Consider the following 16222-nt stretch of genomic DNA (forward strand, 5'->3'; position numbering starts at 1 on the left):
CCCTTCTGCCCTTTTAGAGGTAACTTCAAGTCTGACTTTTGTGGTGATCATATCCTTGATTTTCTTTATACTTTTTCCATGTATATGTGCATCCCTAAATTACTAGTTTAATTTTGCTTCTGTTTTGAACTTAGAAATATGGACTCATTCTGTCTAGAATATTTTACTCTGTGCTTCTTTTGCTCAACCTTTTGAAATTTAAATTGTTGAGTGTAGCTGTAGTTCCTTTATTTTCTTCATGTATGCATAGTATTCTTTTGTTTGAATAGTCTATGATTTATGCATTTTACTGTTGATGGGCGTTTGTGTCTTTCAACTTTATGACAATTATGAATAATGTTGCTGAGAACATTCTTGTGAGAAGTAGAAGAATGTAGTTGGTTAAGAGCTGCTTCTGAAACCAGACTGTGTTAAATCCTGACTACCACTCATTGGAGGTGTAACGGTGAGAAAGTTGTGTAACTTTTTGTTTAAATTTTTTTCACTTTTGTAAAATGGAGGTAATAATAGTACCTACCTCCTAAGGTTATTGTGAAGAGTAATGTAATTTAAAAATGTAAAGCATTTAGAACAATGCCTGACACAAAGCAAGCACAATGTGTTAGTTATTATTATTACTGTATTCTGTTGCACAAGTGAAAGAGTTTCTCTAGGGAATATATTGGGAGTTGTCGGGCCATAGGGTATGTGTATATTTGATTTTACTACTAATACTAGGTTGTCCTCCAAAGTAGTTATGACAATATACAGTAACGTTAATTGAGGATGAGACTTCCTGGTTGCTGTACATCTCATCAACACCTGGTATTATTAGACTTTTCCATTTTTTCCCAGTCTGGTTGGTGTGCAGGTGTATTTCATTGTAATTCTAATTGCCTTTCACTGATTATTAATGACATATTTGTAATAGTTATTGGGATAATTTAATTAAATGAATTATTTAATAATTATTTAAATATTATAAAATATTTATGAAGTGCCTGTCAAGCCTCTTGCCCATTTTCCTATTGGGTTGTCCGTATTTTTCTTCCAAATTCGTAGATGTTCTTTATATCTTTTGGATATTAGTCATTTGTTGTTAGGTAGGTTGCAGATATCTTCTCCCATTCTACAGTTTTTCTTTCTGTTCTCCTTTTGGGGTCTTTTCAAAACAGGAAGTTTTTAACTTTAATGTAGTAAAATGTATCAAATTGAAACTTTATGGTCATTGCTTATTGTGTCTTTTATGAGAAATCTTTTCCTATACCAAGGTGTCGTGTTTCAAGGGGCACCATTCACATCAGCAGTAATTTTGTCCCCTGGGGTAGTATAACACAGCGATCATTCTTTTATATTTTCTAGCATTTTATAGTATTGTTTTTCACATTTACTTCTTTTGTCCCTCTGAGATTGATTTTTGCAGTTATTTGAGGTAGGGGTCAGTTTCTTTTTTTTGCTGTATGGATACCCAGTTGTTCTAGCACCATTTATTGAGAAGTTCACCCCCTACTTACAGGTCTGCTAAGGCATATCTATCGTGTATCAGACTTAATATAACGATGTGTCTAATTTTAGGCTCTCTGTTCTGTTCCATTAGCCTGTTTGTTTGCCCCTGTCTCAATTCACACTGCTTTACTACAAATTTATAATAAGGCTTAATACTTGTTAGAGCATGTCTTCTCACTTTGTTTTTATTAAAGAGCATCTTAACTATTTTTGGGCTTTTGAGTTTTCAGATACATTTTGGTATCAAGGTTGAGCTGGTCTTATAAGTTGGGGAGTGTTCCTCTTTCTGTTTTCTAGAAGAGCATTTCTTTCTTAAAGGTTGGTAGAATTTGCCATTAATGACATCTAGTATTAGAAAGGTTTGCATATATGTCTGTAAGTGTGTGCATGAACACATATGTGTGTTTGAAAGATTTTCAGTTACAGTTTCAAGTTATTTAATGATTATAGGACTTCCTGGGTTCTTTATTTTTCCTGGGTCGTTCTTTGGTTAATTTTTAAAAGGTATTTGAGTATTTCACCTATTTTTTGAAATTATTGGTGCAGTAATGTTAATATTCTTTATTATTATTTATTTAATATCTGCAGCATCTATAGTAATGTCCCCTTTTTTTAATTCCTAATACTGGTTATTTGTACTTTTCCTCCTTTTTCTTTTATTTTTAAAAAATTAATTAATTAATTTTTGGCTGAGTTGGGTCTTCCTTGCTGCGTGCGGGCTTTCTCTAGTTGCGGTGAGCGGGGGCTACTCTTTGTTGCGGTGCATGGACTTCTCATTGCGGTGGCTTCTCTTGTTGCGGAGCACAGGCTGTAGGCGCGCGAGCTCAGTAGTTGTGGCTCACAGGGTCTAGAGCGCAGGCTCAGTAGTTGTGGCACATGGGCTTAGTTGCCCCGTGGCATGTGGGATTTTCCCGGACCAGGGCTCAAACCCATGTCCCCTGCATTGGCAGGCGGATTCTTAACTACTGAGCCACCAGGGAAGTCCTCCTTTTTCTTGATCAAGCTTATTAGAAGATTGTCAACTTTATTAGTTCTTTCAAAGAACTTTTGGGCTTTGTTGATGATTTTATTGTTTGTTTTCTATTTCATTAAGTTTGGGCTATTATGAATAAAACTGCTATGACTGTTCTTGTAAAAGTCTTTTTGTGGCATATTTTTTTATTTTTCTTAGGTAAATCCATAGGAGGGGAATTACTGGGTTTAGCAGTTTAATAAGAAACCAAGATTTAAAAAGCCCATTTTCATAAGAAACTGCTAGACCTTTTTCAGAATGGTTGTACTATTTACACTCCTGGCAACAGTGTCTGAAAGTTTCAGGTGCTCCACATCTTTGCCAGCATTTGGTGTTAATCTTCGTAATTTTATCAATTTTGGTAGGTAAACAGACCAGTATTTTTTTAATCATTATAATGTTCTCTTCCTTATAGTTATAAAGTTGTACACTATTTATTTAGTGATCACCTTAGAACTTAAAAAATGCACACTTAATTTATTGAAGTTACAGTATGTCTCCCCTTCTCCCAGAAGATACAAAGAACTTAAAATATTTGAATTCTATTCACTTTCTTCTCAACTTATATTTTATTATTTTGATGGTTTTTATTTTTACTTTTTAACCTCCCAGGACATTATTATTTTGTTTCATATAGTTATTTTTTTCATTCGGATTTTCTTGCATATTTACTACATATGTATTGTTTGTCCTTTATTTCTCTTGGTTCTCAAATCACCCATCTGGGATTACTTTCCTTCTGCTTGAAAGATGTTTTAGAATTTCCATTAATGAAGATGTGTTGGTGACTGATTGTCAAAATGTTTTTGTCTGTTGTAAACTATTTTTATTTTACCCTCATTTAAAAATATTTTATTAGGATTTAAGGTACTAGATGAGCAGGCTTTTTTTCTTTCAATATGTTGATCATATCCTACAATTGTCTTGTGGCTTCCATTTTTGATATTGAGAAGTCACCTTTATGTCTCTCCTTTGCAATAGTCTGTATTCTTCTTATAAGTATTTTGAAGTGTTTTATATAAAATAATGTCTGTATACAGAGTTCCTTTTGTCTCCAGTGGACTTCGTTGGGCTTTTTGAATCTGAGATTGGTTATTTCACCAGTTCTGGAAAATTGTCTTAATCTTTTCAGACATTGTTTCTGCACCATTTTCTGTTCTTACCTTCTGAAAAGAACAATTAAATATCTGTCAGACTTTCAAAAATTTCTTTGATTTCTGTGTTTACTAACCTCCTTTTGTATTTTCCATGTTGTTATCTCTCTGTGCTATGTTCTTGGTTGGTTTTCTGACCTAAGTATTTCGGTTCACAAATACTGTCTTCAGCAGAATCGAATCCACTGTTAAACTCATTCAGTAAACTTCTAATTTCAATTATTGTGTCCTTCATTTCTTTTTAAATCTGTGAAATCACTTTTCATAGAGTCCTGTTCCCTTCAGATATTTTCAAACTTTTCCTTTATTTCTTAAAAAATAGAAACCAGTTATTTTATTGACTTTGTCTAATGATTCCTTTATTTGATGTCTTTGCTCATTTTATTCTGCCATCTGTTGTTTCTGTCAGTTCTCACTAGTGCCCTTTTCCCCTTATGTGCTATGATTCTCCCTGTTATTGACAAGTTATTTGTAGGAATAATTTAAGGCCTTAAGATTAAGGTGTCTTACTGCAGGAAAGATTTCGGTTTATTTCTGCAAAGTATCTGGGGGGACACCATTAGTCTTGTACCAATTATACTTAATTTTGGGGGTTTAATAGTATATTACTGTGATTTTTTTTTTTTAACTAACATCATGAGATTGTGTGAGCTTTAATTAATTTTTATTTTTGCTGTGTTGGGTCTTCGTTTTTCTGTGCGAGGGCTTTCTCTAGTTGTGGCAAGCGGGGGCCACCCTTCATCGCGGTGCGCGGGCCTCTCACTATCGTGCAGTTGCGGAGCACAGGCTCCAGACACGCAGGCTCAGTAGTTGTGGCTCACTGGCTTAGTTGCTCCGCGGCATGTGGGATCCTCCCAGACCAGGGCGCAAACCCGTGTCCCCTGCATTAGCAGGCAGATTCTCAACCACTGTGCCACCAGGGAAGCCCCTATTACTGTGATTTTAATGTGCATTTCTCTGATGACTAATGATGTTGAGGACCTTTTATCAGATGTATTAATATATTGGCCATTTGTATGTCTTTGTGAAGTGTCTTTTTAAATACTTTACCCATTTTTAATTGTATATCTTTTTAAAATTGAGATATAGTTGATGTATTACATAAGTTACAGGTATACAACATAGTGATTCACAAATTTTAAAGGTTATACTCCATTTATAGTTATTATAGAATATTGGCTATATTCCATGTGTTGTACAGTATGTCCTTGTAGCTTTTTTATTGTATACATAATAGTTTGTACCTATTATTCCCATACCCCTGTTGTATATCTTCTAATTAAGCTGTAGGAGTTCTTTATATTCCCTAAATACAAGTCTTTGTCAGCTGTGTATCTCAGGATCATTTTCTCCTAGTCTCTGACTTGCCTATTGATTTTCTTAAGTCTTTTGATGAGCAGAGGTTTTTAATTTGGTGAAATCTAAATGATCAATTTTTAAAGATGATTGCATTTTATGTTCTATGTTTGAAATTTTTGCCTACCACTAAGTCACAAAGGTATTCTCTTTTGTTTTCCTTTAAATGCTTTATAGTTTTAGATTTTACATTTAGATCAGTGATTCATATCAAATTAATGTTTGTATATGGTGTGAAATGGGATTCGAGTTTCATTTTTTTCCCCATATGGATATTCAGTTATTCCAGAAAGGACTTTTCTTTCCTAGTTGGATGTCTTTGTACTCTATTTCAAGAATCAAAAAACCATATGCTGGGACTTCCCTGGTGGTCCAGTGGTTAAGACTCTGTGCTTCCAATGCAGGGGGTGCAGGTTCCACCCCTTGTCAGGGAAGTAAGATCCCATATACTGTGCATCATGGTCCAAAAAAAGGACCATATGGTTTATTTCTGAATTACATTGCTGCTACTTTTTTTTTTTTTCTTTTTGCCACGTGTTGCAGCATGCGGGATCTTAGTTCCCCAACCAGGGATCGAACCAGTGCCCCCCTGCACTGGGAGCACAGAGTCTTAACCACTGGACCACCAGGGAAGTCTCCTACCTTGCTACTTTCATATGTTAAATCGACCTTGCATTTCTGGGACAAACTCCATGTGATCATTAGTTATTACTCATATATTGCAGGGTTTGCTTTGTAACTTTTGTTGAGGATTTTTGTCTTCATCTATGTTCATGAAGATATTGGTCTTAAATGGTCTCTTTTACTAATATGTTTATCAGGTTTCGGCATTAGGGTAATGGTAGCCTTTTAAAATGGATTGGAAAGTGTTTCCTCCTTTTCTATTTTCAAAGTACTTGTTCTTGGTGGTTTTTTTTTTTTTTCAGTATTCTATATAATTCACTATTTGAAACCATCTGGGTGTGGAATTTTCTTTGTGGGAAGGGTTTTGATAAGGAATTCAGTGTATTTAACAGACATAGGACTATACAGATTTCCCATGTCATTTGATATCAATTTTGTTAAGTTGTATTTTTAAGGAATTCCCCCATTTCATCTGAGTTGTTAAGTCTGTTGGCATAAAATTCTTATAATATTTTCTTATTATCCTTTTAATGTCTATAGGATATGTAGTAATAATCCTCTTTCATTCCTGATATTGATGACGCGCATATCTCTTTCTGTCCTATTATATTGTTGATCATTTCAAACAACCAGTTTTGGATTTCTTACTTTCATCTAGTGTCTGTTTTCTATTTCATTGATTTTATATTTTACTTTTTTTCCATTTTAGATTTACTTCTTTTCTTGAAACCTTCTTGTAAGACTTTGATTTTAAACCTCTTTTCTAATTTCGCATGTAAAGCTATAAAATTCTCTCTAAGCATTACTTTTGCTGCATTCCACAAATTTTGATATTTTATAGTTTTATTATCCTTCAGTTTAAAGTGTTTGGTAGTTCTTTATTCTTTGACCTATGGATTGTTTAGTAATATATTCTTTAATTTCCAAGTATTTGGAGTTTCCTTAAATATGTTGTTACTGATTTTAAATTTACTAACGTTGTAGTCAGAGAACATACTCTGATTTCAATCCTTGTAAATTTATTGATACTTGTTTTATGGCTTAGCACTGGTAAAGTGTATGTATTCTGCAGTTATGAGTTTCTATAAATATCATTTAGGTCAAAGCTGCTGATAGCATTTTTGGATTTTCCTTATCTTTTTTTTTTTTTTTTTTTTTTTTTTTTTTGCGGTGCACGGGCCTCTCACTGTTGTGGCCTCTCCCGTTGTGGAGCACAGGCTCCGGACGCGCAGGCCCAGCGGCCATGGCTCACGGGCGCAGCCGCTCCGCGGCATGTGGGATCTTCCCAGACTGGGGCACGAACCCGTGTCCCCTGCATCGGCAGGCGGACTCTCAACCACTGTACCACCAGGGAAGCCCTAAATAAAATCTTTTAAGATTTTTAAAAATTAAAAAAAAACACAGTGAGACACCACTACAAACCTCTTAGCATGGCTAATTAAAAATACTGATAATAGCAAGTGCTAGTGAGGATGCAGAGCAACTGAAATTCTCTCATAACATTGCTGATGGAAATGTAAAATGTGCAACCACTTAGGAAAAGTGGTTAATATCTTAAGCAGCCTCAGATAAAGTTATACAGGGGAATTCCCTGGTAGTCCAGTGGTTAGGACTTGGCAATTTCACTGTTGGGGCCCGGGTTCAATCCCTGGTTGGGGAACTAAGATCCCGCTTATTATACAACCCAGACACCCCAATCTTAGGTATTTACCCAAGAGAAACAAAAACATATCCGATATCCAGTTTTCTCTAATTCAATCTAGGTTTGCGTATCAGCCCCTTGGCTTGTCTAAGTAGGCTTCACAGGAGCTACCAAATCCATTCCAGTTTTTGGCGGCAGCTTTGAGCAGCCTTTACAGCTGTCTTCTCTAACCCCACTGGTCCCTTTAATGTAGCAGGTCCTCAGCCTTCACAAAGCACATGCATTCTTGAGTCCTCACTCCACCCTGCTGCCTCCTTTTCTCTGACGACCTGCAGCCTCTTATCTGGAGTTTTCATTTTTGTATAAAATACACCTCTCTTTCAAATGACCTATTTAAGATTTTAGTGGCTTACGTATTCTACTGACAGTCACTCCCTTCCCACATCTGAGACTGGAGCAGATATCTTACGGGTTCTTTTGGATCACAGGCTAGTGAATGCCACAGCTGTTCCATGCCCTCAGCAACCCCTCCGGAGGACCCTAGAGTAGCAGAGCATGGCTATGCTGCTCACTCTTGGTTAATGGACACCCAGTCACTTACTGGCCTTGCTGGTGACCTGCAAGAGGTCCTCCTCACTCCTAAAAGGAAATATCTTCCACCTTTGTAATGGCCCAGTTAAACTCTGTGTGGCTTCCAAAAACACAGCACCAAGACAAGTGGAGACATTTGTGGTCACCAATTGTCATTTTAAGGGGCCAGGATTCCCACTGTACTAGGGCTGTGCAACAGAGAAGTGAAATAGGTTCACTGCAGGAAAATATACAAGTAAGAAAGATTTAAATATAAATTTTAGCAGTATTTTGTAATTCCTCAAGAGCGCCTAGCCTCCTCTTCAATTACAGGTCTTTTGGTTTCCAAACTGATTTATGTGTGGAAATGAAGTGGAGGTTGTATCTCTCCAACAGAAATAAATTAATACAGGGGTCTCAGATATATTAAACGGGTCTCAGAAAACTGGGAAAGAAATATAAAAAAGCAGAGTTAGCACAGAAATAGTAAACTGCACGAAGCAAATATCACCCCCAGGACTGGAGAGAAAAATGGAAGAGAACAGAGTTATCAGAACCTAAACTCTGGGAGACGTGCCCCTGGGAGCTGAAACTCAGGCTAGAAAAGGGGGCTGCCTGGATGGAGCGGGTGTGACTGAGGGCAGAAACGGAACTTGTGGGAGTGCTGGGGCGGGGGAAGCTGAAAGCTGCAACCAGAGAAAGCAATGCTCGGGGGCTACGCTCAGGAACAGGAAGCAGCAAATCCCCTCTTCCTCCTCCAGTCACCGTTCTCCCTCTAGCGCCCCCTCTAGGCAGAGTCTAATAGGAACCCAGCTGGCAAAACAAATGTGGCTTGCGGAGTCCCAGCGCCAGCATCACAGAGCTGAGTATACAGAAGGGCAGATTTGGAGCTGAGAGACAACAGCTTAATAAAGCAGCATGCCCACTGAGTGAATTCCTAGGGCTTCGTAGCATTTAACATTTCTAAATATAAATTAGTGCTTTACAAAGGCTCTGGATCCAGATGGCCCAGATTCCTATTCAAACTCGGCCACTTTCTAGCTGTGAGACCTTGTGTGAGTCACTTAACTTTTATCTGTGCCTCAGTTTTCTTATCTGCAAATGGAGACATTAGTACCTACCTAATATATGGTTGTCATGAGAATTCCTTGATTTAGCACCTGTGAAGAACTTAAACACAATGCCAGACACATAGCACTCGTGTTAGCTGTTGTTGTTGCCACCGTCGTCATTACTATTATTATTACTACTTGGGTTAGTGAGAATTGATTCAGCATCTTCCAGAGAAATCTGGTTGCGACAAAACACTTGGCAATATTTCAGAGCTACTCTGCATCCAAAGTGGCAGACAGTTGGAATTCCTCCAATTTGGAAAAAGGATGTTTTGGTTTGCATTTATGGATGTGTTGGTTGTTGGTGGCTTTTTTGCTATTTTACTAATAATTGCTGTCAGTTCAACCTTGTCATTACCAGTTTAGTTTGTTATGGGTTGTTTAGTTAAACGGCATGTATAATGATGCATATTTGCCTCAATTCCGTGCGTGCATGGCCTGCAATTTTCCACTAATTAGACTTTTTAAAGACACATATGCAGTTATCTACTCAAATTTGCATCATCTGTACCCCTATTGCCAAAGCAGATGTACATAGCACCCACCCACCCCCACTCCAGGAAATACTCTCCTTTTTATCTCTGAGTTCTTCTTTCATTGGTAGGCAGGAATGGGGGGGTACAGATGGTTGGGGTTCTTGTCCCACTGAAGTGAGAGTCATCAAAATAGTGCAGACAAGAGGTGCTGGGCCTGAGTCACACAGGAATAGTGGGGCTGAGAGGAAGAAACAGCTGGGGGATACCTGAAATAAAGCAGCAAACGAACCAAGGACCCCAAACACATCCCCAGCTTCAGCCCCCATCCCCAAAGGATCTATACACCCACCAGTTCTCCAAGAATCAAGCATCTGGATGCTACTCCTCTCAAATGGCTTTATTTCCCCAGTGTGGGGAGCTGTGAGTGGGCTCTGGTCCTTTGCCTCAATGACCCTGCAGCCTTCTCCGGCCCAGCAGACTGTGGTACAGCCTTGAAAGGCAATGAATGCCTGGGCTCCAGCGGCTCATGCTCCCAGAGTAGGGCTGGTTCTGGGAGGATCCAAGCCTGCTGTGGTTTGCATGGATGACACTCCTTGCAGTGATCGTGACAGCAGCTGAGGTGGTAGTCCATGGGCATGAGGTTCACCTCAAGGACAAGGTCGCCAGGTGCAGGGGTCAAGGACCTGCTAGGCCTTACTCTGGGAGCAAAACTCCCTATGGCAGCTACTCTTTGAAGTCCACCAGCAGGGCTCAGTCTGGGGGAAGAGAGAAGAGGTGGTGGGCATAGAGACGAAGACACAAAAAAATAAGAGACTGGCAAGAAGAAAGATGTACAAAAAGCCCAAAGGAGACTGAGAGTGAACCAGGGACTAAGGAAAGCCAGTAAAAGAGAAAAACACTCCGACATAGGGGAAGAGAGACCCGGAAAGCAGGGACACAGACGTAGGTAGTGACAGATGCCAGAGATACACACAGGTACACCACACACACTGACCTTTAGGCCCAGGTGAGGCTGGGGGCGGCGGCCCCCCTGGGGGAAGTAATGCAGAGCGGCTCAGGGCCTCGGCTACCCAGCCCAGGACACGGCTACAGTACTTGACCTGGGGAGCAGGGAGGACCTCAGGGCACCAGACTGGAAACCTACTGCCCCTCACCCCAGCCATACTCTCCCAGCCTGGCCCGGGGTTCTCACCTCCTGTTCCAGTCCTTTCAGACGCTGCTCGTACTCGCGGATCTGTCTCAGCTGCTGCAATGCTGTGTCCACCCTGGGGATCCAGGGTTTCAGATCGGTGCCAGCAGCCTACCAGCCCCGCCCACCTTCGAAGACCCGCCCTCAGTGGTTCAGCTTTTCTCCCTAGCATTCCAGGACCCTGTCCCTGCAGGCTCCACCTCTAGCCTGGGTCTTTGCAGGACCTAAATCACGGGATCTGTTCCCGAAGCCAAAAGCCCTGCCCAGAGCCAGGCCCCGCCCTCACTTCTGCGACGTGCGCTTCAGACTCTCAGAGTCGCTCTCCCGCTTGTCCCGAGCTCGCTCCAGCAGGAAACTCTCCTTTTGCACTGACTCCCACGTCAACAGCTTCCGCTCCGCTTCCTTCGAGAGGTGGACCCCTGGACAGTGGGGTCAGGAGAGAGTCAAAGGGCTCGCCCATCCTCGGCCACGCCTGCTCCTAGACCCAGCTTCCCCACCCAAAACCGTGAGCTTTGGTGATCTCCCAGACCACGCCCCCTCGCCGTTCTAGGCCTCCCACTAATATCCCACGCCCAGCTCCCTGACAGACTAAGCCCTGCCCACTAGTGCTCCTGGGCGTCCTCCTCCAGCCTATACAGGCTCTTCTTTCTCTCCAGGTTCCGCCCCCTAGGTTTCTCTCTTTTGGGCCAAGCCTGCGTCTCACGAAAATGCTCGACGGCTGCGGAAGGTGGCAAGCTGGCCCGGAGCCTGCGCAATCGACGGATGAGTAAGCACACGTGCGAGATGACGATGAGAGGCGGGGCCAATGCAGGCCGAGAGTGAAATTCCCGGATGAGGCTGTAGCGCTGCGCCTTCCAGTAGAGGTCGCTGTTGGCCTGTACTTTGCCGAAGGTATAGCTGTGGGGACAAGAGATCAAGGGTCACTGGAGGTCAACGTCCCTTCAGGAAGAGAGGATGAAGATTAGCTGTCACGCAATATCTGTTTGAAGCCCAAGGCAGCAGGCAGATGTCAAGATCAATAAAGTTGGAGGTTATTACAGGACGCAATTAATAGCTGGGTTAGGAGTGTCCAGGGTCAGATGTCATAGGTCAAGTTGGAAAAGCTTTCATGAATTAAGTAGAGATTGGAGTCAGGTTCAAAAGTCAGCCTGGGGCTTCCCTGGTGGCGCAGTGGTTGAGAATCCACCTGCCGATGCAGGGGACACGGGTTCGTGCCCTGGTCTGGGAAGATCCCACATGCCGTGGAGCGGCTAGGCCCATGAGCCATGGCCGCTGAGCCTGCACATCCGGAGTCCGCAACAGGAGAGGCCACAACAGTGAGAGGCCCGCGTACCGCAAAAAAAAAAAAAAAAAGTCAGCCTGGACACAAATAATAAAATAGGAAATGAAAATGGGGACATTACTATCAACTGTATAGAAATAAAAAGGATTATAAGAGAATGCTATTAATAATTGTACACCAACAAATTAGATAACCTAGATGAAATGGACAAATTACTAGAAACACACAAATTACCTAAACTGATTCAAGAAGAAACAGGACAATCTCAAAAGACCTATAACAAGTAAAGAGATTGAATCACTAATTTAAAATGTCCCAACAAAAAAGCCCAGGACCAGATGGTTTGACTGGTGAATTCTACCAAACATTTAAAAAAGATTTATCACCAGTCCTTCTCAAATTCTTCCAAAAAATTGAAGAGGAGAGAACACTTCCCAATTCATTCTATGAGGCCAGCATTACCATGATGATATCAAAGTCAGATAAAGATATCACAAGAAAACTACAGACCAATATCCTTTATGAATATACATGCAAAAATCCTCAACAAAATACTAGAAACCTAATTCAACAGCATATTGAAAAGATTATAAGTGGGATATATGCAAGGAATGCAAGAGTAGTTCAACATACAAAAATCAATCAGTGTAATATACCACCTTAATAGAACAAAGGAAAAAGACCACGTGATCATCTCAATTGACAGGGAGACACAGAAAAGGCATTTGACAAAATCCAACACCCTTTCATGGTTCAAACAAAAAAACAAAAGAAAAACTCAGAAAAGTAGAAATAAAAGGAAACTTCTTCAACATGATAAAAGGTACTTATGAAAAATCCACAGCTAACATCATACTCAATGAAAAAAGACTGAAAACTTTCCCCAAAGATCAAGAACAAGACAAGGATGCCCACTTTCAGGACTTCCCTGGTTGCCCAGTGGTAAAGAATCTGCCTTCCAATGCAGGGGACGTGGGTTTGATCCCTGGTTGGGGAACTAAGATCCCACATGCCGCAGAGCAACTAAGCCCACACACCACAACTACTGAGCTCCTGCACCTCATCGAGAGATCCCTAGTGCTGCAAACTACAGAGCCCACATGCTCTGGAACCTGCGCACCACAACTAGAGAGAGAAAAACCCGCGCGCCACAACAAAGAGCCCGCATACCGCAACTAAGACCCAACGCAGCCCAAAAAATAAATATTTTTTTTAAATGCCCAATTTGACCACTTCTATTCATTATACTGGAAGGTCTAGCCACAGCAAGCAAGATAAAGAACTAAAAGGCATCCAAATTGGAAAGGAAGAAGTAAAACTGTCTCCATTGACAGATGATATAGCCTACATATAGAAATAGAAAATCCCAGGGACTTCCCTGGTGGTCCAGTGGTTAAGAATCCACCTTGCAATGCAGGGGATGACAGTTCAATCCCTGGTCAGGGAGCTAAGATCCCGCAAGCTGTGTGGCACAGACAAATAAATAAACTTAAGAATCAAAGGATATTATCAAGAAAAGGAAAAGACAACCAACACAATGGGAGAAAATATTTGTGAATTATATATGTGATGGGAGTTTAATATCCAGAATAAAGAACTGCTACAACTCAATCACTAAAATACAAACAACTCAATTTAAAAAATGGGCAAAGGAGGCTTCCCTGGTGGCGCAGTGGTTAAGAATCCGCCTGCCAATGCAGGGGACATGGGTTCGAGCCTGGTCCAGGAAGATCCCACATGCCGCGGAGCAACTAAGCCTGTGCGCCATAACTACTGAGCCTGTGCTCTAGAGTCCGTGAGCCACAACTACTGAGCCCGTGTGCTGCAACTACTGAAGCCCGCACGCCTAGAGCCCGTGCTCCGCAACGAGAAGCCACTGCAATGAGGAGCCCGCGCACCGCAACGAAGAGTAGCCCCCGCTCACTGCAACTAGAGAAAGCCTCCACGCAGCAACGAAGACCCAACACAGCCAAAAATATAAATAAATAAATAAATTTATTTTTAAAAATGGGCAAAGGATTTGAATAGACATTTCTTTAAAGATGTGCAAATGGGCAATAAGCCCATGGAAAGATGCTCAATGTCACCAGTCATTAGGAAAATACAAATCAAAACCACAATTAAATAACCAGTTCATGCCCACTAGGATGGCTAGAACCTCTTAATAAGGAAAATAACAACTGTTAGTAAGGATGCGGAAAGGCTAAACATAGAATTACCATATGACCCAGCATTCTATTCTAGAAATATACCCAAAAGAAATAAAAACGGAGACTCAAACAGCAATTGTGAACAGCAGTGTTCATTGCAGCATTATCCACAATAGCCAAAAGATGGAACCAACCCAAGTTTCCATCATCAGATGAATGGATCAACAAAATGTCTTATATCAATACATCAGTATTATTCAGCCATAAAAAGGGATGGAGTGGTGGTACGTGCTACAACATGATTGCACAATGAAAACATTATGCCGGACACAAAAGGACAAATATTGTATGATGTCACTTACATGAATCACCTCCAAGAGGCAGATTCATAGACACAGAAAGTAAATTAAAGGTTACCAGGAACTGGGCAGGGGAGGGGAAAATGAGGAGTTAACCCTTGCTTAATGGGTACACACTTTCTGTTTGGAGTGATGAAAATGTTTTGGAAATAGATAGTGGTGATGGTTGTACAACATTATAAATGTAATTAATGTCACTGCATTGTACACTTAAAAATGGTGACGATGGGGGCTTCCCCGGTGGCGCAGTGGTTGAGAGTCCGCCTGCCGAAGCAGGGGACACGGGTTCGTGCCCCGGTCCGGGAAGATCCCACATGCCGCGGAGCGGCTAGGCCCGTGAGCCATGGCCGCTGAGCCTGCGCGTCCGGAGCCTGTGCTCCGCAATGGGAGAGGCCACAGCGGTGAGAGGCCCGCGTACAGAAAAAAAAAAATGGTCGCGATGGCAAATTTTGTTATATATATTTTGCCACAATAAAAAATTTTTTAAATCTTCAGCTTGGGCTCAGAGAGCAGATCAGATTCCAAAGTCCAGGTCAGGAGCAGACTCTGACTGGGTTTGGGGACAAGCCAGTATTAGATTTAAATCAGAGTTCAGAGACTAAAACTAGAATTGCTTAGACTGGGGTCAAGGGTCAAGCTGGGATCAAGAATCACGCTGGGGTCAAGGGTGATGCTGGGTGAGGTCACCCAGATGAGGTCAAATCATCAGAGAGCAGTGGGGACTCACCTGAACATCGCGATGAGCAAATTGACCAGCAGGATGTTGGCCACGAGCAGGAAGATGATGAGGAGGACCACCACCAGCCAGTTGGCATAAATCGAGACGCAGGAGCCTGCCTGGGCCCCTGAGGGGCGCGCCCATAAGCCCTTCTCCGATGAACAGTTGTCAGGCTTCATGAGGCTCGCTGTGAAGGGAGATAGAGATGGAGCCAGAGAGACAGAGACCTAAGGAAGACAGAAATCCAGACGGGCATGGGAGAGCAGAGAGAGAGACAGAATCCCAGAAAGAGGGGAGAACAGAGACGCAAAGAGAAGGAGGAGGGATCAGAGACCCAGAGATAGAGGAGAGAGAGAGGGGACTCAGAGGGAGGGTGTCAGGCCCTCTCATCCCTCCTTACCGTCTATGTCCTCCTGGGGGATCTGCCCAAAGATCTGCAGGTAGGGCCGGTAGAAGACCCGGCGCAGGATACTCGAGAGGTTACGGTCCTGGGGCCTAAGGAGCCCCTCCGTGGTCACCCCGTAGGCAACCAGCCACACGCCAAGGAAGAAGAGGAAGAAGAACACGTCCTTCATCTGCAGAAGAGGAAGATGAGACCAATCTGGGCCCTGCCCTTCCCTACTCTGGCCCCGCCCCTGCATCCAAAGCCCCGCCTCCTTCCCTGACATTGCGTTCCAGACTCCGCCCCTTTCCTCCTCTGGCCCCGCCCACACCAGTCCTACCCCACCCCTCACCATCTTGTTCACGATGACGATCTTGGGCCCCAGATGTTTGTTGACTGTGAAGATGTGCAGCAGCCTCAGCGTGAAGATCATGAAGTCGAGGCAGAGGACAGTACGGCCCAGGTCATACAGTCCTGCGGTCAGCCTGGGGTATGGCGGACGCAGCAGGGGTCACTCAAGGGTTACTGGGTGTAAAGGAAAACCCCGAGTCTTCCCAACACCAGGCTGAAGGTGAGGATGTGGCCTCCCCAGGGCCAGACCTGGGACCACCCCCCTACCCCGATTCACCCGGGGTTTACTCTGATTTAAAATTTGGCACCCGTGACAGTGCCAAGCTGGGCTACGCAGGGCACTGGTACCCATTAAATAAT

General features: G+C 42.3%; 1 protein-coding gene across 1 annotated transcript in view; it reads right to left on the minus strand.

Moving 5' to 3' along the window:
• Positions 1–10181: 10181 nt before the first annotated feature.
• The window catches only part of TRPM4 (transient receptor potential cation channel subfamily M member 4), a 34712-nt gene continuing 28671 nt past the window's right edge, over positions 10182–16222 (minus strand). Inside the window, exons 18-25 of the mRNA XM_065898270.1 lie at positions 15864–15996; positions 15530–15704; positions 15139–15316; positions 11324–11517; positions 10907–11039; positions 10624–10696; positions 10426–10531; positions 10182–10186 (exon numbers count right to left, since the gene is read on the minus strand). Of these exons, the coding sequence (XP_065754342.1) occupies positions 10182–10186; positions 10426–10531; positions 10624–10696; positions 10907–11039; positions 11324–11517; positions 15139–15316; positions 15530–15704; positions 15864–15996 (997 nt within the window). The remainder of the gene's footprint in view (positions 10187–10425; positions 10532–10623; positions 10697–10906; positions 11040–11323; positions 11518–15138; positions 15317–15529; positions 15705–15863; positions 15997–16222) is intronic.

This window comes from Phocoena phocoena, chromosome 20 (assembly GCF_963924675.1).
Source record: "Phocoena phocoena chromosome 20, mPhoPho1.1, whole genome shotgun sequence".
Classification (NCBI taxonomy): domain Eukaryota; kingdom Metazoa; phylum Chordata; class Mammalia; order Artiodactyla; family Phocoenidae; genus Phocoena; species Phocoena phocoena.